Source organism: Triturus cristatus, chromosome 9 (genome assembly GCF_964204655.1).
Source record: "Triturus cristatus chromosome 9, aTriCri1.1, whole genome shotgun sequence".
NCBI lineage: Eukaryota > Metazoa > Chordata > Amphibia > Caudata > Salamandridae > Triturus > Triturus cristatus.
This window is the reverse complement of record NC_140592.1, coordinates 1,210,475,984-1,210,496,410: the sequence shown is the minus strand read 5'-3', so window position 1 is coordinate 1,210,496,410 and position 20,427 is coordinate 1,210,475,984. Positions and strand designations below refer to the sequence as shown.

Below are 20,427 nucleotides of genomic sequence, written 5' to 3'. Positions count from 1 at the left end.
CAGGACCCAAATACAGAAATAAGAGTGTGGGGCAGTGGCAGAATTTATGGGGTAGATCCCCACTGGGTCATTGCATCTCAAGCAGTTCCCTGTGGTTATCAAGCCCATGCAATGTAGACGTACCCTAGAACGATAGACCAAATAAAGCAACTTTGGCTGTATCAATCTAAATTGGGAGGCAATTACCGCCTACCTGGGGGCCTCCAACACTTCCCTTCAGTCATCATCTTCCAAATAGCTGACGTCCCCCTTCTTCACCCTCCTCACTGCCAAAATGTAGTCAGGCAGGTTATCGAAGAGCATTTTAGACAATTTGTGATCCTTCATGTCCATGAGCAGGATTTTCGCTTCTAATGGAGAAAACTCGTGGGATAGAATTCTGTGACTGTATGAGAGGCAAGAGTGTGTGCCGAAGTTGTAGGTAACAGAAAAACTGTGTTCGATGCAGCTCATACTCACACTGAAAGTCCTGAACCGACTTCAGCGTCCCCCTGTGAAGAGCATACCCCAATGTAGAAATGCCTATGGTGTCCAAGGTAGAAAACACCAGTAATGCCATGACCTAAGGGAGCCTGGCACCCCGCCACAGTGGAGTCTCCAATGTTAGCCTTCCAACCCAGCTGTGCCCTTCAGTTCAGTAGACCAAACCACAGACACCACCCATATAGCAGATGGACGCCACCATACAAAAGATGCGGAAGGTTCTCACGACCTATCTCCCACCCTTCTGCTGCATACGCCAGATTATTAAATCCGCTGAGCCACCAGTCATTTACCACTAGGAGATGCGCCAGCCAGTAATACCCAAGCATGTCAGGAGTAGCTATATCTCCGTTTTGGACCGGGCATTCAGAATATGGAAATCATAGTTCTGCTGAACCTACAGCGATGAGTCTCGTTTTTTCATCATCTCACACAATTATATAGTTTGGCAATTGAGAAACAAATCACAATTAAAGAACTCTGTATCTGCCACAATGACAATTATGGTTGACTTCAGCTTTTATTAACTTCTTAGGTACCGGGTATTGGCCAATAGTCTGTTCCCGTCCATGTGACATGGGTAGACCCGCAGTGGGTGTCATATTTTTTTTTTTATAAATGTGAGGATTTGTTTCCCCATGGCTGGCACAATTATGAAAACGGAGGCAAAAGTGCCATTGTTTTGGTGGTGTGGGGCCCCCTGGTACAAGGGTCGGACACTATTGTGGTGTTGGGGGGGGGGGGGGGGGGATTATATTTTTATAGAAAACACGTTTGTTTTCCCCTATGAGGCTTGATCACGACCCCCCACGGGAAAATAAAATAGCTGCCATAAAAATTATGTACTTTGGTGGTCGACCCCCATGAGGCATGAGACGACGCTCACTGGGGGGGCATATGGATATAAATTTAAGGATGTTTTGTCCTGTCCTGGGGCCATCGCACCCCCCGGGAGAAAACAATTGAAGACACAAATTACTTTGTTTTGGGGTTGGGTCCCCTAGAATAAAAGTGAGCCCCATGGGGGTCATTATATTTAATACAAAATGTTTGCTTTGCCTGGGGGAGGGGTGCGTTCGCGCACCCATGTAGGCAGGGGAAAAGAAAATGGCAGCCATATATTGATGTACTTCGTGGGAGGGTCTGCCCTCATGTGACGTGGGCTGACCCCGGGTGGGTGAATGGGGGGCATGAATACATTTCTAAATAAATGTATTGCGCCCCCCATGGGAAAAGAAAATGGCTAATCATAGCTGGCAAGTTTCCCAGGTCCATGCATGATGTGCTGCTCCAGTCCAGGTTTTTTCCTTTGAATTCTGGGACTTGTAGCCCTGTGTTACAATGCAATAAACAGGACTACAACTCCCAGAATTCAAAGGAAATAACGGAACAGGAGCTGCACATCACAAATGGAACTGGAAAACATGGCAGGGCTGCATATGCATTCTTCTCATAGGGGAAAAATAGCCAGGGGAGAATAATGCTTACTGAAAGAAATGTGGTAGCAATCAAGTAGGTTAAAAAAAGAGGGCCACATTTACAAGTCAGGACACTTTTGAACTAGTAAATAGAATCTGTAGGAGTGTTTATTTAGCAAGGTATGGACTCCATCTGTGCGTGTTTGTTGTAACTTCAGAGAAATCAATAGTAAAAACAAGCCCACAGGCAGAAAAAAGCCAGCCCACATACTGACCCGTCATACAGCTCCTTTGGACAGTGCCAGATTGCCCTATAGGCCAGTCTGTCCATGGCACTCCCACATTCTAGGGGTGATTATTCCCAGGCAAGCTCCAACCCCCCACCCCCCTACAGGGCAAGTATATCTTTAAAAAATGATTGTTTTCACCTGGGGGGAGGCGCCACCAAAGATGCTGCAATTCCTTCCCCTAATATCTACCCACACCTTGAGGAAAGCAAAATGGCCCTTTAGCCACTGGACCTCTAGGGAGTTTGTGGACACATGTAATGACCATGTTGTTTGTGTTTATTTCCCTGATAGTTTACAACAAATATTGCCAGCAGCAAGCACAAATACATTCAGTCTTCTACACTTACACTGCTCATCTTCAGTAAATAACTATGGACCAGACATACAGAGTTTGCCTTGTGTTGGTGTGACTTTTTTCATGCTATGTTCCCCATAAGTGGACAGGATATGCCCAGATGTGGGTCCCTTGCTCACTTTGCCTCTGGATTCAAGCTAGCCTGGCTAATGAGGGTTGGTCTCCTGAAACCAGTCCCAGGATGCTTGTTTTCGGTCCAGGGAAGAAATGGCTTGGCAGTTTAGGCTGGACTGTTCCCTTAAGGAACAGAGTCAAGTCTGATTTGCATATAGCTGGGTCTAACTGAGGTGGTGAAGTGAGCTGAAGAATGATGATGGATTCAACCCAGATCTGAGACTGGGGGTGAGCGTCTGAAAAGTTTCAGCGCTCCATCCATCATCTCCTTGTGTTCGCTTTGTTCGCCCCAAGTTGGCAGGGCGTGCCCAGACGTGGGTCCCTTGCTCACTTTGCCACTGGATTCAAGCTAGCCGGGCTGATGAGGGGTGTTACCCCGAAACCAGTCGCAGGATGCTTGTTTCCGGTCCAGGGAGAACCGGCATGAGGAGCAGGGTCAAGACTGATTTTGCATATGGCTGGGTCCAAACTGGGGTGGCATAGTGAGCAAAAGAACAATGATTGATTCAACCCAGATCTGTGACTGGGGGGGGAGGGGGGAGTGTCTGAAAAGTTTTAGCACTCCGTCCATCATCTTATTGTATTTGCTTTTTCCATGCATACTCAACACAAAGTCCTTGTTGCGATTTTAAAAAGCAAATGGTGTTTTATGTTGCTTTGAGGGAAAGCAAAAAATTGCACAGCTTGTTGTGCTGCTGTGCTGTGTGTGGTTAATGGGCATTTCCGTGCAGCTACCCTTGTTTCTTGCGGCAAATCCATATCTACAAAGAATTGTAAACATGGAATGGGGCAAAATCCGGCGCCTATCTGAGACTGGCGTAACAAGGAGAAATATCTTTTTGCTTGAGGAGAAAGCCTCAAAGGGTAGGTTTTATGCAGGAACAAAAACCATCCTAACCATAATGCAAACACCCATTCATTACTGCACAATGATACCTGCCTTGGTGCAATGCAGCATATAGTGCGCCAGCACATGGAGAGAGCAGAGCTGTGCCGTTTTTTGAAGATATGGTATAGTTCTGGTCTCCCGAGGTGACACAGTTTCAGCATTTGTATGTGGCATGTTTAAGTGTTTTTTTGCTTGTTAGCTTTGTTGCAAGCCACACACATCTCACAGATGCACCTGTTTAGAACCATACTTTTGCCTTCTACATCGGATCAAATTTTTTGAAGAAAAGTTTTACGCAGGTCAGCAGAGAGGAAGTCTTGGAGGATGATTGCTGCCCAGGCCCTAACTCAAGTTATTGAGGATAGCTTTGAGGAAGGATCAGAAACGGAGTCAGCATCTAAGGGAGAGGAGCCTGGAAGCAATTTTTCCATTGACGCAGTTCCATCCGGTGACTCGTCTTCCAGCAATTCTGAGGAACATGTTTATGACAGTCGTGATGTCCCTTCGCAAGGACAGTCTGTACAGCAGAGCGAGCGCAGTAATGTAGACCAACACAGAGAGCAGACAAATGCAGAGTCTATACGGAGTGCTCTCTTGGCAGCCCCCTAATTTAGTGCATCTCCAAATTCCACTGTTCCCTGGATGTGAAGTTGATTCAGCAAATTATTTGCCGACTGACTACGTCTATCTATTTTTGCATGTTGACTTCCTTCAGGAAACTGTACCACAAACAAATGTGCATGCAAAACAATTTCTGAGGGAGCAAGGAGGCACTCTAGGGTCTCATTCTAGGGCACACCGGTGGACTCCCACTTTACTTGATGAGTTGAAGGCATTTCTGGGCCTTACACTCAAAATGGGGTTAGTGCACAAACCAAGGTTGCAGTCTCACTGGTCTACAAGCATGCTTTGGGTAACACCTATCTCCACACAGTACATGAGCAGAGATTGGTTTTTTGCTACTGCAGGGGCTGCTGTATTTCAATGATAATCCTGCTGCATTGCCCTGTGTCTATCCAGACCATGACCGGTTTTTTAAAGTTCGAAGTCTTGTGGAACATTTGTCTGCCAGGTTTCCAGATATGTATACTCCTGGAAAGAATATAGTCATTGAGGAGTCCTTGACACTGTGCAAAGGGCAGCTGCTGTTCACGCAGCAAATTGCAACCAAAAGAGCTTGCTAGGGCATCAAGTGGTATATGCTCTGAGCAGCCGCGGCCCGTGCAGGTGAGAGCGGTGGGGCCGGGTGGTGGCAGGGGTACAGGGGGATTTCAACAAACGACGACTAGGGCAAATTATTTATTTAATTTTCCCTTGTCCATAAGCTACACATGGTCACAGAGTACCCTATATATAGTGATTTTTAAGTGCTCTTTAGAAAACAATGCCAGTCTTCCCCAGCATGTTTGCCTTAGTTTCATTAGTAGATATGTTCCCTCTGAAGACTGTGGCTCTTGCAAGGCAGTCTCGGACACCTCCAAGTTGCATCCACAAACTGGAATGAGTTGAATTTACAGAGTGAGCGCGCTGAAGGCACAGATCAAACCGAAGTCAATGGGAGTCCCCTCACAAGGGCTCCCACTGACCTTGGTCTCATTCATTCTTGTAGAGTGCACTAGGCCCAGCCACACAAGTGGTGCAGCGTTTTTATCGACACACATGGGAGAACGATGGGTAGTAGGAAGTTTCCATCACAGAAATGTAAGGAAAATGTGTGATTTTGGGCTAAGTTTGAGGTTTGAAGTGCATTGTGGGTAAGAACATATCATGGGATCCACTCAAGGTACACCACCCTAGAATCCCCTGGTTGTCTAGTTTTCAACAATGTCTGTGGTTTGTAGGTTTGCATGGGTAGCACCACGGCATGGCCCCAAATACCGCAGCTACCTCTATTATGTATCTGCTTTAGAAAACGTTCTTATCAGAAGCAGTGTTGGAACTCGAGTGGTAGGAAATCTGTGGGTCCCACAGATTAGAACTTTCAGTCACAGAAATTTTTTGGGGTTTTTTCCTACCAAAGTTTGAGAGCCAGGCAAGTCACGCAACCCTGGACTACCCTGGTTGTCTAGATTTAAAAAAAATTGCAGATTTGATAGGTTTCCCTAGGTGCCAGTGATGCGAGGGCCCAAAACCCACACCTAACCACACTGCAAAAAAAAGGATCAGTTTTCAGTGCAAAAATTTGATATGTCTATGTTGTGTTTGGGAACTTTTCTTGTTGTAGGCACCAGGCCTACCCACCCAAATGAGGTAACATTTTTATCTGGAGACTTGGAGGGGAATGCTAGATAGTAGGAAAATTGTGGCTCCCCCATAGATTTCATATGTTTTCCACACAGAAACGGGTGTTTTTAAGTCAAAGTTTGAAGTTTGCGAAGGCTTCTAGTAAAATTACCTAGGGAAAGCCGCACAAGTCACCTGGTTGTCTAATTTCTAAAAATGTACAGGTTTGCCGACTGAGCCAAGGACCAAAATCCAAAGATACCAACATTGCAAGAAAAATGGGTAATTTTATGGAGGAAAAATTTGATGTGTCCATGTTGATTTTTGACCCGTTTCTTCTCACTGGCACCATGCCTACCCACACAAGTGAGGTACCATTTCTATTGGCTGACTTGGGGGAATGCTAGGTGGGAGGAAGTTTGTGGCTCCCCGAAGATTCCAGAAGTTTCCATCAATCAATCAGGGGTTTATATAGCACGTAACTCAACTGTGAGGGTTTCAAGGCGCTGGGTGGTGGAGGTGGGGGGGGGGGGGGGCAGCTCCGGATCAGTCTAAGAGTCAGGTCTTGAAGTCCTTCCTGAACGTGTGAAGGGTCGGGGAGTGTCTGATGTTTACCGGGAGCTCGGTCCAGGTTTTGGCTGCGATGTAGGAGAAAGCTCTCCCGCCGGTTCTGTTTCTGCGGATGCGGGGGACCTCTGCCAGGGCGAGGTCGGCGGAGCGGAGGTTCCTATTGGGAATGTGGAAGGAAACTCTCCCGTTGAGGTATTTGGGTTCGATGTTGTTGAGGGATTTGTAGGAGTGGGTGAGGAGTTTGAAGGTGACCCTCTTCTCGACGGGGAGCCAGTGGAGGCCACGTAGGTGTTGGGTCATGTGCTCATGGCGCGGTGTCACGAGGACGAGTCTGACTGCGGAGTTCTGGATGGTTTGGAGTTTGTGTGGAAGAGTTTTGTTGATTCCGGCGTAGAGGGCGTTGCCGTAGTCCAGTCTGCTGGTTATGAGTGCGTGGGTGACGGTCCTTCTGCAGTCAGGAGGGATCCATTTGAAGGTCTTGCGGAATATGCAAAGGCAGTTGAAACTAGTGGTGGCGACGGCGTTGATCTGGCGGTTCATGGAGAGGGAGGAGTCAAGGATGATGCCGAGGTTTCGTGCGTGGTCTGTAGGGGTGGGTGGGTTCCCGAGGGCGGAGCGCCATCAGGTGTTGTCCCAGGCGGAGGTGCAGGGTCCGAGGATGAGCACCTCGGTCTTCTCTGAGTTGAGCTTCAGGCAGCCGTCTCATCCAGGCTGCCACGTTCTTCATTCCTTCCTGGAAGCAGAGTCTGGTGTCTTCGGGGTTCTTAGTGAGTGAGAGGATGAGCTGGGTGTCGTCGGCGTAGGATACGATGCTGAGCCCGTGCTGTGAGGAAAAGGTGTGTTTGGTTAGTCAAAGTTGGAGATTTGCAAGGTATTTAGGGTAAAAAAAAAATGCTGGTGTGAGCTACGCAAGTCACCCCACACTGGATTCCTACAGATGTCTAGTTTGCAAGGGATCCTGGGTAAGAAAACAAACCCCGGGAGAGCCATGCAAACCACCCCACCCTGGATTACCATAGGTGTCTAGTTTTAAAAAAATCTGAAGGTCTGCTAGGTTTTTCCTGGGTGCCGCCAGAACTAGAACCCAAAATCACCAGCTATCCTGTGGAAAAATGTGATGTGTTCATGTTGGACTTTGACTCGTTTCCTCTTGTGCGCACTAGGGTTACCCACACAAGTGAGGTACCATTTTTATCAGAACGCATGTAAGGAACACAGTATAGTAGAACATTTGTTATTACAAATGGGATTTCGCTGCACTTGTGTCTGCCAAATGTATGCCAGTGTGTAACAAAGAAGACATTTGAAAAAATGCCCTCTGATTCACATGCTAGTATGGGTACCCAGAAATTTAGAGATGTACAAATAACCACTGATCCTAAACTCCATATCTGGTGTCCATTTCTGAAATACATATGGTTCTTTGATACCCATTTTTAATTCTACATATTTCTTCGTAGGTATTGGTCTACACTCAGTGCACAATGAACAAGCATCTGCAATGCAATAATAGGTCTTGTATTTACGGGAGCTGTAACTATTGGCATTGTAGATGACAATGCCTTTTATTTATGTTTTGGTTTTTAAAACATAAATAAAAGGCATTGTTATTTACAATGCCAATAGCTTAAACTCTTGCAAATGCGAGATCTATTGCATTCCAAATGCTTGAAGGCATCGCTGAGTTGCCCCCTTCTGTCTCCCATGGCCCCTGAATAGCTCCCCATTTGCTACAAATTAAATAAACAAGCTGGTGGTCACAACAGCGCAGAGAGACCCTCCTGCAGTAAGAAAATAGTGCTTACAGACTAAAGAAGGCACACCATGTAACAACCTAAGTAAAAGTGCCAGTCCTCATGGGAGGTTACAAATGAAGAAAAGGTGGTACTAAGAAGGGACTAACAAGTCTATTAACAAATCAGATGCCAGCATTTAAGAAGGACAATATCACAAGCCAATTACAAATATGGGCAGAGAGTGGGCAGGGCTTCAAGTACATACTCCAATACAGCATGGCTTGCAGAGCAGCGCATGCTCTGCTCAGGCTTGACCTAAAAACCATTGTAAGGTGCCCCTCAGTTGGTGGCTTTGGGTACTACGGGGTCTTGGACAACCTACAACCCCTATTTATCCCACAACCAGAAGTATCTAGCAGATATACTAGTATATTGCTTTGACCTAAAAACCATTGTAAGGTGCCCATCAGTTGGTGGCTTTGGGTACTACGGGGTCTTGGACAACCTACAACCCCTATTTATCCCCACAACCAGAAGTATCTAGCAGGTATACTAGTATATTGCTTTTGTAAATCTGCCATCGTGACAAAAGGTTAAAGATGAAAATATTGTGACAAATGGCCATTTTGACTAAATAATTCTTTATTTCAACAGTTAATTTCTTTGGGTAAACCATAAGGGATCTACACATCTGGCAATTGTTTACATCACAAACTGGAAGTAGATTGAAAGCACAAAAAATAAGAGGATGCATGCAGGCAGATATCAAAAGGCAGTGCATGAAAGCATCGGATATAATCAGTGTCATACAACCTTTAGATATTCGTGCTGAGCGCACTGTAGACCACTTCAATTACTCTGATGACTTCAAACAAATTCATATTTTGTAACATAAAAAGAATGCAGTATGTTGATTACCTTTCCATTTTTGTTCACCACTAGCACATTGCAATGAAAAGGATCACTTAACAGACGGTAACAAAGGAGTTTACAGTCAGAAAGTTGCCATAAACTAATTGGAGAGAAAACATAGAACATTTACTTTATTAAGCTTCTGTCGTGTTTCCCGGATGACTAATGTCCTCAATCACAACAAAGTCCTTGCTGAAATAACTCAAGATCGCTTTACTTATAAGCCCCCTTTCGTAATATATATAGGATGGCCTTTCCCTGCTGGCTAGAACCAAATCATAAGTCACAGTACTGTACATTATATCCATGTGGGTGCTCAGGCCCTGTGCAGACATCTACTGTCTTCTCCTCTACAACGAATCTTGGGTTGAGACAATGACCAACTCTGCAAGAGGAACTTATATCCAAGTGAAAAAATGCCTTTCATGACCAACAACGATGAGCACAAGGTTTGGTTGCTTCCTCAATGTAATCTGCTGTTTATTCCAGGCCTTATTTGAATTATAATAAAAGGTTTTCAATTTTATAAAACCAGATGAAGAGCGCCATCCGCTCCTAGGAACGTTACGATGGAATTAAAACCACAAAAATGCTGGTTCAGGTCAATATACCACCCAACGACGGATCACAAGGCCTTTAAATAATGACCCTCTAGCAATAGGAAACCAGTGCAAGTTGGGCAGATGTTTTAAAATCTGATTTAAAAAAGCCCCATAATAAAGCATGCTGCACAATTTAGTACTAAATGTTGCCATATATGTTTGAGGTAGCCTAAAATTTAGCAAACTGTTAAAGTCCAAGCAAGAGGTTATGATTGCCTGGAGCACCATTTTACGGCAGTGAACTCACAGCAGTGGAAGAATTGTGCATTCTTTTAGCATTAAGAAGCACGCGTATGACTGCTTGTTAATCTGGGGAATTAATGAGAGATTTGCATCAATAATAAAACCGAGATTATATACCAACGTATTGGTGTCTAATCTCATGGCAGCGGGAGATATACTCATTGACACAAGTTAAGGGACAGACAGACACAATAAGTGTCAGAGTGACAGTCCCACACTAATCAGACAGCAAAGTGCATGAAATAGCAGAACCCTCTGGAACTTCACCACCTATGTAGCCTGCAGCTCCATGCCGCAATATCAAGAGCAGAAGCCTCTCTGGCAGAAAATGTTTGATAATCATGTGAGGCCTCCTGTATCTAGCAAGGTTTGAATTTGAGTCAGCACGGTGAAAAGAGAGTCAGGGCTTCTGATAGGATACTACCCCTCAAGGCATCTGCACATCTGCCATCTTTGTCAGGAGGGACTGTGTAAGAAGATGTAGGAGCTGTGCCTTTGCCTAGTGCAGCGCACAAAATTGAAGATTAAACTAGAAAGTATGAAAAATGTGGAATAGGTAATTCATGGGGTCTCCATACATGGGAACTATTAGTTCGATAACATCAGTCAACATATTTTAAGAATACAAATTTTGCCATTAATTAATAAATGAATAAGACCTCTATAAAGCGCACTGGAATGATCCAATTAGACCTAGGTGCTGATCATCACTGCAAATCCGTTTTTAAAGTCAATGAGAATGGCAGTGCTTTGCATTGTTTTCAGAACATTTGAATGGTTCGAAAAGTGGCGAAGGCAGAGCACCCTATACGAGGAGCCATAAAAAAGAGAAATATCAAAGGCATTATAAGAAATTTAGTTTGGTCTGTTTCCTTGGTGGTCAACAAAAAAGTACCTGGGACTTCACAAGGAGGCAAGGCAATGCATCTGGAATGTTGAAACAGTATCACACCGTAGCAAGGCCCCAAACCAAGTAAAACAACCTAGCCTGTATTTAGTGCAAGTGCTGAATGAAGAAAGGCAGTGCAGTAGTCTATATGAGCATTTACATTAGTTCCAATAAACATGCATCTATTCTTCAAGAAAAGAGTGGAAGGGTACTTTTCAAGTGAAGCATCAGTGGATTAAGCATTATCTTAATATCCTATGTAAAGTAGAGGGGTTATTCTTTGAAATCTAAAGAAGGAGGGCTTTCCCATTCAGACATGCAGATGGGTGAAATAAATTCTGGGGAGGGATCCCAACTTAAACAGAATGATGTATTTGTGGTACTGAGCTGGAGACAGATTTTTCTCATCCATAACAATGTATTTCAGAATCACTTTCTGTCAACACCTAATTGCAAATCGAACCTAGCTATAAACCTGATGAGTGAAACAAAATTACCAGTTACAAAACAAGATCATAAAGGAGTCCCACTTGTCAACTGGAGCCTGATGGCAAGATGGTACCTAACCCGAGATAAATAAATATATACATTGTCCAGAAAGGGGAAGAGTTACAGGGGTTAAAAGAGAAGAGGTATACAAGGGGACATTTGAATGAGGTATAGAGAGAAACTGCAGAGAGTAAGCAAAAGAGACTAGTCCAGGTGTACTTTAAATGGATGTTTACTCCTTGGCAGAACTGGAAGTCTTTAGGGCACTCTGATCAACTGGCTACAACTTCCAGATGGAGAGGGCTGCTCCGGAGCTGTGCGGCAACTTTGCTGGGTTTTAATGTTTAGATTTCTATTCTAAGCTTGTCAATACTCCCAAAGTTCTTGGTGCCACTGAAGAATTTGAGAGAGACTCCAAAGCAATCCAGGTGTTGATTGTGTATGACTTTGAATGTGATGAGCACAAACTTGAATTTGATTTTGGTTTTAAGAGGACAGCAGGAAAGGTATTTTATTACAGGCAATATGTGGTCATACTTTCTGGATAGTGAGATCAGCCTGGCTGCTGGACGTTGAATGTTTTACACAGGCGTTAATGAGGAGCTTGGAATGTCTGGGAGAATAGAGTTACCATAGTCCAACTGAGCTAGGATAATGGCCTGAAGAGCAGTGTGGAAGTCCTTAGGGCGAGTTTATATTTTTAGAAGAGTGGAGGGAGGCTCTTGCAGATGTAGCGTAGGAGTAATTTGCGAGTTCATTGACAGAAGGTTTATTGGTCCACCAACAAGTACTTTAACTTCATCCAACAGTGTGGATGAGAAATCATCAATGATCAGCTCAGCTAGCCTGTGCATTTCAGATTTGGATTTGTGAGGTTGTCTAATGAGGCTCACTTGGTTATTCTCTGGAGTTCGTTGACAATACAGATACCTTGTGGGGAAGATATTTTTTAATTCAATTGTGAATCATCTGATTACTGCTGCATTGCAACCCTTGCCTCCGCCATAAAGATTTGTACCACATCCATGTACAAGTTTTACAATATTGTCACTATGACAGATCCCCACGGGACTGCCTAAGGGACAGAGTTAGTGTTGTCAATCCTAACCAACTGTTCAAAGTCAGGAATGAGAACAATCCAAGGACCTCATTCTTGAAGTCCATGCAGGATGTAAGGAATGAGAAGAGCAGGTTGTAGTCTATTGTGTTGAATGCTAGGAGTATACAGACATTGCCATTATCCAACATGCGATGAAAGAAGTGTTGCAATTTAGGGACTACATCATTTGTAAAAGACGGACTGGTAAGGGCCAATAGGTTATTTCACATGTTTCTACAACTTTGCCCAACCATGGTAGATTAGCTGCAGGACAGTAGTTAGAAAGTTGGTTAGCATCATCCTGGATTTTATTAATAGCGGGGTGATTCAGCCAGCGTTAAGCCCTGGGAGTTTAGGACAGTTGTGAGTTAGAATATTTTGAAGGATAAGAGAATATTTATAATGTACTGTAATGTACGGTCTGTGTGTAGGGCTTATAGCACAGACACCGGCAAGGAGAGTGTATTTACCAGTATTAACCCAGCAAAATGTAAAGACCCAAGGAAATACTCACCACTTTCCATCGTTCTTTAACCAGGATACCCACACAGAGGATGTCAGGCTGCTCACCTCCCCCACTCATCGCAATCTGCTGTGGCAAAGCCCCTATGCAGAGCACGCGTCAGTGGAGATCACCCGGCTCCGAGGAGTGGCTTCCATTTAACCCGAGGCTAAGAAATAGAAAAAGAAAAGAGGCATGTCAGATTCTTCTAATTAAAGCAAGATTCGCCTGAACACAAGAAACTGTTGTACTCCTGATCTTATAAACTAATTAGGATTCATGTGTTTAAACAAAAGATGGACAACCAGACAATTAGACTCTTTCTTACTACAAACATAATTGGGAACTGGAAAACTCTAGGCACCTCTGTAAATCATTTCTGTTGGAAGCCGAGTGGCATATGTGAATAAACCATGGACTCCCCTCTCAACTGCAACCAACTAATCTGTAATCAAGCATGATATAATTACATGCAGCAAGAAGACATTACAGGTTCCAAATTGCATTTGGTTATTAACCTTATTACATTTGTTGGTTTCTATGTCTGTTTTAAATGATGCATCAGGACTGTGTTTAACATTTGATACAGAATCAAATGTTATATAGTCAAAAATTGGGATGGGAGATATTTCCACGTTGACTTTGGTTATTAACCTTGTAATTATCGCAGTGTTGCAATACACCGCATGTTCATGGAGGGTGCAGCTAAATTGACGATACTCCAGAACTTCTTTACGTTGTAAGTCTTTCTTCCAAATTGATATAAATGTAACAATACACAGAACACCTGACTGATTGAGTATGATAATCAGTGGATGATGAGCTATGTGATATACTAGGACAACATTATGCTTACTTAAATCCTTTTAAAAATGAATCCAATATATTGTAACACAGTCTATGGTGTTATGGGCTGCATGCACTATAATAAAACATAATCGATTGATAGTAACCTGTTAATATCTGGTGTGTGGTATCGGTGTTGGTTTTTAGTGGTACATGTCTTATGCAAGCTTGTGGTTTCCCCTCCTCTCTATCTCTCACTCTCAATGTTCACCTCTCTCACGTTCTCTCAATTCTGCAGTCAGAATTAATTTGCTTTCCAGATGCCTGGTTAGGTTTTCCACTTATTTTGCACAAGTTTTAATTTTTCGGACTCACTTCTTCTAAACTCTTCACAGTTACCAAAATAAAAAACAACCACAAGAAAAACTGTACTTTAAAAGCTGATCTTACGTGCAGTAAAATAAGGAAAAAGCCAAGGCAGCGATAGAGAATTACTATAATAAAACTAAGTGGGTATGGCAGAATCAAGAATTTTACAGTAGGACATCGATTAAGAAATCCCAGGAGCCTCTTTCTGAGCAGTGGGACCCATTTGTACTCATTAGAATCTAATGTAATCAAGTGCAAGACCTTTTCATGCACAGTCTTTCACCAACAATTCAGATTATAAGGTTTTGTTTCAATACAGAAACTTCTAAGTGCCAACAGTCAGCAGATTCAGCCACAATCTCATATATAGTGAAAACATAATCTACATAAACCAAAAAAGAAATAAAAATGTCCAAAACATCCACAACGAATCTAACTTTCCCTTCACCGCAATGTAAAAGATAGTAACCACGATAAAACAAAAATCACACCAAACGTGAATGAAATATACTACTTATGTCTTAATAATCAGAATGTGCAATCCTAAAGGACTAAGATTTCCAAAAGAAAGAAAAGGCCAAGTTGAAAAATGATCATACATTAAATGGCTATTACAGCAAGACCAGAAATCAGTTGATGAGAAAATGTGGAATGTGGGTGTAGTTTTTTGAAGGGCGGTACGATGTAGAAGGTGAAGGCAATTAGGTATTCATCAACTAGAAAATGCACAAAATGTGGTCATGTTTTCGAGAGGTCCACTCAATGTTCTAAGTAGGTGGTATTTATATCTTTGGACATTACCTGAATAGGTTCCAGTTTTTATAAGTATTACTTTTCAGTGATCCAATCATTATATCAGTGATCAGCATTATATAATTTCAGCTTAATATTCTTTTAAGCAGTCATTAGAACTGTGTAGTATTAAAACCAGCGGTCAGATTAATCGTTTGTGCAAATAAGGCCGTGCATGGGGGTATATTTGGTATCTTACCCATATGCATTGTGTATATTCTTCAAAATAGATTGCTAGTAATTTTGCAGTTGTGGGAGAGCCCCAGAAAAAAGCTTTTGTTTGAATTCCCCACAGAAAAATCCCATCAGAATTGCTTGAAGTGACATACTCCACTGCAGTTTAAACAGTGGCAATTATGCTGTAAAATCTTGGAAATTATATTCATTATAGACAGAGCTAGACTGCTTATACACTCTGTCAGCCATATTGGACTGTGCCTGCCGTAGATGTTATTTTGGGCCTGCTGCAGCAAACGTAATATCAATTTATGCAGGATAGAGAATTAAAGTAACACATGCTATTACAAGTGCTCACATTAGATTTTCCAAGCATTAGATTTTCCAAGTATTAAGATTTATCATCAGTTATTTGCTGAAACCTACCTGAACATAATAGGAACATTCTTGTTCCAATATTTTTCATTAAACAATGCTTGCCTCTAACAGCCAGATAATATATTGCAAGAGCTGCTAAAGTTGCCTGCTGCTTTAATGTAGTTTTGATTTTCCATATAAATAATACCAAAGATTGAACTGCGTACTGGCCTGTTTTACAAAATAAAAGCCAAAAATATTCCCAAGAGAAAAAATAGAGAGTAAAAATAATACACCGAAGTCAGCAACACCTTCTATGTGCATTCTCCTACATCTTCAAATCAGGAAGATGTGACATGAAGGGGCTTTGTTGCTTCCTGAACCAAACAACAAGCATTGGCAATACCAATAGGTCTGGCTTACGAATATAAATGCCTTTTGTGTCATTGGTTAGTTTTGGCACTCAATACATTATCATATGTGTACTCTTTCATTCATCTTTGCACTAATGCATCCATTCATCCACTGACTCATTCTAGTACATCAGGAACACCATAATAAAATGACAAATATGTAAAACATTACAGCTGTCAAAACAATTAAAAATCCCTGAGGGAGCCCAACAAGGATTATCGTTGGACCTCATGGCTTTTCGGTTGGATTCTGCACCAAAGCCCATGCCTACTATGGTAATCTGTGAGATTATTTGCCACAAGTAACCTCTTTATAGCCTGTCACACAATGCAAAAAAAAGAAAAAACACTGTTAAAAGCCTACTCGCTTTAACAAATGCTTTTCACAGTAACTAAGCTAGGCATAATTTTCCATGATAAGCAGACCAGATATATGACACCAGATATAACTGTTTCCAGTGCACCAATCCCGGGCCTATACCTTGCCACCATAAGCAACTCAGGCCTACTGTTTTGAGCGTAAAACGTCCAATATGGCAATCATCAATTACAAAATTACAATGTATACGAAATTACAGTTGACAAAGCAAAATACTATCTCTCATAAGAAGCCCTAAGAGTGATTTTCACAGAGCAATTCTTTCATATTCACAGTTTGTCAAAGAGGGTAAGCAACACGACAAGCATTGCTTACCACAGTAATCTGTGAGATTCTATTTAACACAAGCTTTCACTGCAGACTTTCATAGAGTAGCAACAATCCACCTTCAAACTGTTTGAGGTTAACATATGCTTTTCAGAATAGTCAGGCCAAGCCGACTGCCTTTATTGTAACATTTCATAATAAACAGATCAGGCCGTTAGCCATGATAATTTGCTTGGCACCATTTGACTAGCCCCGAGTACACACCTCAGCTGGCGTCAGATGCAGAGCGGAGTTGGAATTCAAAGGGGAGTACGAGCCGGGTTTCGGCGCTTGCTGTGGCCGCAGAAGGTCAAGCAACAGTACTGTTCATCCGACAGCCTCCGTCCTACAAGCCCACAACACCCTTAAGACGCGCCTGCTCCTATTGTGCTCACCGTTAGCTTAGTTTTCTGGAGTGCCGTCAGGCCACCAGCCAGCTGAAGAGCCCACAAGAAGCGCACGCCGTTGAGAGCTCATAGCCTGGTGCAGGGTACTACGCGCAATCAGCACGAACTGCTGCACAGTAAACACCGCCACCTGCTCAAGACTTGTGGCTCGAGCCAATTTTTTCTACCAGAGAGATATTGCAAGGAGCATGAAGAAGGCTCTAGAGCCACAAGGACAGAAAACCACACAGATAACCTCTCCGGGAACTGACAATTTCAGCAACGACCCCTTAGAGAAGAGCAGTGAGATGCGGAGTGCCACGCGGTCGTGAGGAGTGGCTGCTGCAGGGTTGACCCGGGGGGGGGGGGGGGGGGGGGGGGGGAAAGAGGTGGGGTGGACAGAGATGGTCAGAATACATTCCAATGCGGTTTGCCTCTCTCCAGGTGCTCCCCCGCCTTCACTATCCGACGCACCATCCACTACTTCAACCAAGGAGCAAGCAAAGAGTAAAGCAGTCATCATTTAGCTACCTAGTTCCGTTTGTACTCCGCTGCACCCCAGCGTCACACCTCAAACTTCCAACAGTGCCTATAGCACCTCCCAACAACTTGCACAATTCGTAATAACCCTAAACAGCAAGCTAATTGCAGGCAACAGAAATTTAGTAGCTGGCGATGCCTGCTGGGCATTGCAAGCCTCCCAGCCACACGTAGCATGGGGGAGCACAGGAATCAAAATTCCAGCAAAATGCAAAGGAAACTCTAGACTTGGTCAAAGTCAGCAACTGAGCGGAAAGCTTTTCCCCCCACCAACAACCAACCAGAGCACCCGAAATACAGAGAAGCCCCAGCAATTTAACAAGGAACACACGTCTTCTCATCAGGCGAGTCTAGCCCCTAAAACACCGCAACTCTGTGACAAGTCTAATCACTCACTATTTCAGGCTACACACGCCACCCAAGGCAACTCAAGCTCTTTAAATAATACAGGTGGTAAAGACGCAGTGACGCTAAACAAAAGTCTGAGCAACACCTCAGCATTAAGCAGGCAACGAGCTCCTTCAGGGAAACACAAGTCGTGATCCAGCCTAATCACCTTTTACGACAGTCCCCGAATATTTCTGGTCATCTCATTGATCTACAAGTTCCAGGTCAAGAACAAACCCCAAGACAAATAAGACCTGATAAGGTGCACACCTTTGAGGCCCCAGCAAAATTTGGCTAAGTTATTGCTGCACAAATCCACTCGCCCAGCCTTGCTGCATCCCAGGACACCCCACCTGACTTGATTAGCTCAAATACGAACAAGAAGAGCACAACGGAACAGAACAGAAAAAACGCTGGAGCCCATGCCAAAGCAGCCCAGAGAACCGGACGCAACATGAAAAGTTTCTCCCAACGCTTATAAAATGGTGGATCTGCAAATTACCTCTATTTTTGCGTCACAAAACGCAATGGGCAGAGTACAGGAATGGCAGTCCTCCGAAATGGAGCAAAAGATTGACCTTTTACAATCGTGTAGACATGGTCTTGAAGAACTGTGTGCCAAGTTGGATCTCATCGATGCCAAAATCCAAGGCAGCACAGAAGACGGGTCGTGTTCGTGCTCGTGCGCACCCATCATTGACAAGCTGCCCGCTCTTCTGAGGGTCTAAATGGAACTCGTCGTCATAGTCAAATACGGGGTCGCCCCTCCGTGGATAATAGGCAAACTCCACATGCTCATAAAAAGAATGGCTGCTAAAGAAACATACACGACATCCCACAGTACACCAACAAACACAGCAGAAAGTCCCTGAACTACACGCCTGCGATCAGAGCCTAAAGTCCCCGCAAAACCAACTACCTTCTAACATCCCACAACTATGGTCAGTCAGCAGCAGGGGACACTATAGAGGTAGCACCTCGCTCAATACAGCCAGCTGTGTCACTCTCCAGGACAGCGTAGAGAAAGCTAAAGAAACAGTTTAAAAGGACCTCAAAAACTGAAAGAGCAGCGTCATTGATGACCACCAACAAAAATCGGAATCCTCCCGCTGAACGTGACACTGTCCAGTTGTATCCGATATTCACCACCAGAGTGGGCACTGACTGCATGAAAGAGCTCGCCGCAGCAAGATCGGTCCTCAAGAAAACTCCTCTTAAAACAAACAAGGAAAGGGTGGACGCAAGTACCTAAGCTGCACTGAACAACGAGCTATGCACAGATCCCATCGGGCACCAAGACCAGGTCTCTAACAACACAGGCTCATCTTTAAATGGTGAGTCCACTGACCTGTCGAACACAGGAACCATTCAAAACGTGCCCTTAACTTTGGGAATTGACCTGCTCAATTCTTCACTTGCACACAAAGGTTAGAATGGGCAACTAAGAGATAGTGCTAACTCCCCGATATCACATTAATGGCCAACATGATGTTCTTTACCTACTCAAAAATGTACTACCTCTAGCCCACATACGCTCTGAAGACCTCACCTGGGTTAGGTTTCAAAGACTCTCCAGCGATACTCATGGTGAGTCAACAATAGTAGGCATGCACCAACAACTACACCAGGTTGCTATGCTTAAGGAAGCATCCTTTCTACCGGAATGGGGAATAGATATTATTAAAAAACCACCCAGAGAAATAACCATATGTGCTCCAGGCCCAGCCCCCCCAAGCAAGGGTCAACTCCGTACTTCGAGGGACAAAGAGCACTCACCACATTCATGAACATCAAGCCGAACTTGATAATTATATCTTCAAAATATCATGCACAAATGAACAAAGGGCGGTGCCTCCTGGCTGCTAGTGAAGACCGGGAACGGCTGGCACCATTGACACCAAGTATCCCTCCGACAGTACTTAAAACATGACTAAAATCAAGACGCAAAGCAATAACTCAGAGGAGTCTACCTCCAGCCCTCAGCTAACAATCATAATGTGGGAGGCCTAAAAAAAAAAATCAGGGAGGGCAACTCAGTTCTTGATTACCCCCACACACGAGATATCCTATGTTTACAGGAGACCTGGGCCATAGGAACAACTACATTGCCAGGCTATTATGAATTTCCTTCCCCAGCAATAAAATGTAATATCTTTGGTCGCCTGTCAGGAGGGCTTTCAATTTATGTTAAACAACACCTAAAAATAGAGGTCAATGCAATAACCACTAATTTGCATACACTTCAAGCAATGCTTACCAAAGTCCTAAAATGCAATCTCAAACCACTTTCACTGCTGCTAATAAACTGTTAGGTCAACGCTGAGCAGCATCAGAAAAAACAGGCCTCAAATGCCCTAATTACTGCAATTGAAGCTGCTAAACAAATTCAACCTCTAATCATGGCTGGAGACATCAACACCAAGGGCTTGGGCTGTCAAACCCAAACAACCAGCTTAACCACAGAGGCTGCTTACTTTCAGAGCCTTCTCAACAGTCAAAAGTTAGCCTCCTTGTAAACTCTAAAAGAATCATGCGAGCCGCACTGCGACATTCTTCCCACATTCAGAAATATATCGACTATCGATTATAATTTCATCAGCGAACCTCTGACAGCTAAAATCAGCACATGCGAAGTAGACGACGGGGCAGAAAGTGACCACAGTTTTTTGCAAGTGATTCGGCATTTAGCCACCTAGGGCTCGCCTCAGTTACTCCTTTTGG

At 43.7% G+C, this 20,427-nt stretch overlaps 1 protein-coding gene across 3 annotated transcripts in view; it reads right to left on the bottom strand.

Moving 5' to 3' along the window:
• The window catches only part of TTBK2 (tau tubulin kinase 2), a 536,541-nt gene that overhangs the window by 411,044 nt on the left and 105,070 nt on the right, over positions 1-20,427 (bottom strand). For all 3 annotated transcript variants that reach the window (XM_085627231.1, XM_085627232.1, XM_085627233.1), the window contains exon 3: positions 12,827-12,983. In XM_085627231.1, the coding sequence (XP_085483357.1) occupies positions 12,827-12,895 (69 nt within the window). In that variant the 5' untranslated portion in view covers positions 12,896-12,983. The remainder of the gene's footprint in view (positions 1-12,826; positions 12,984-20,427) is intronic.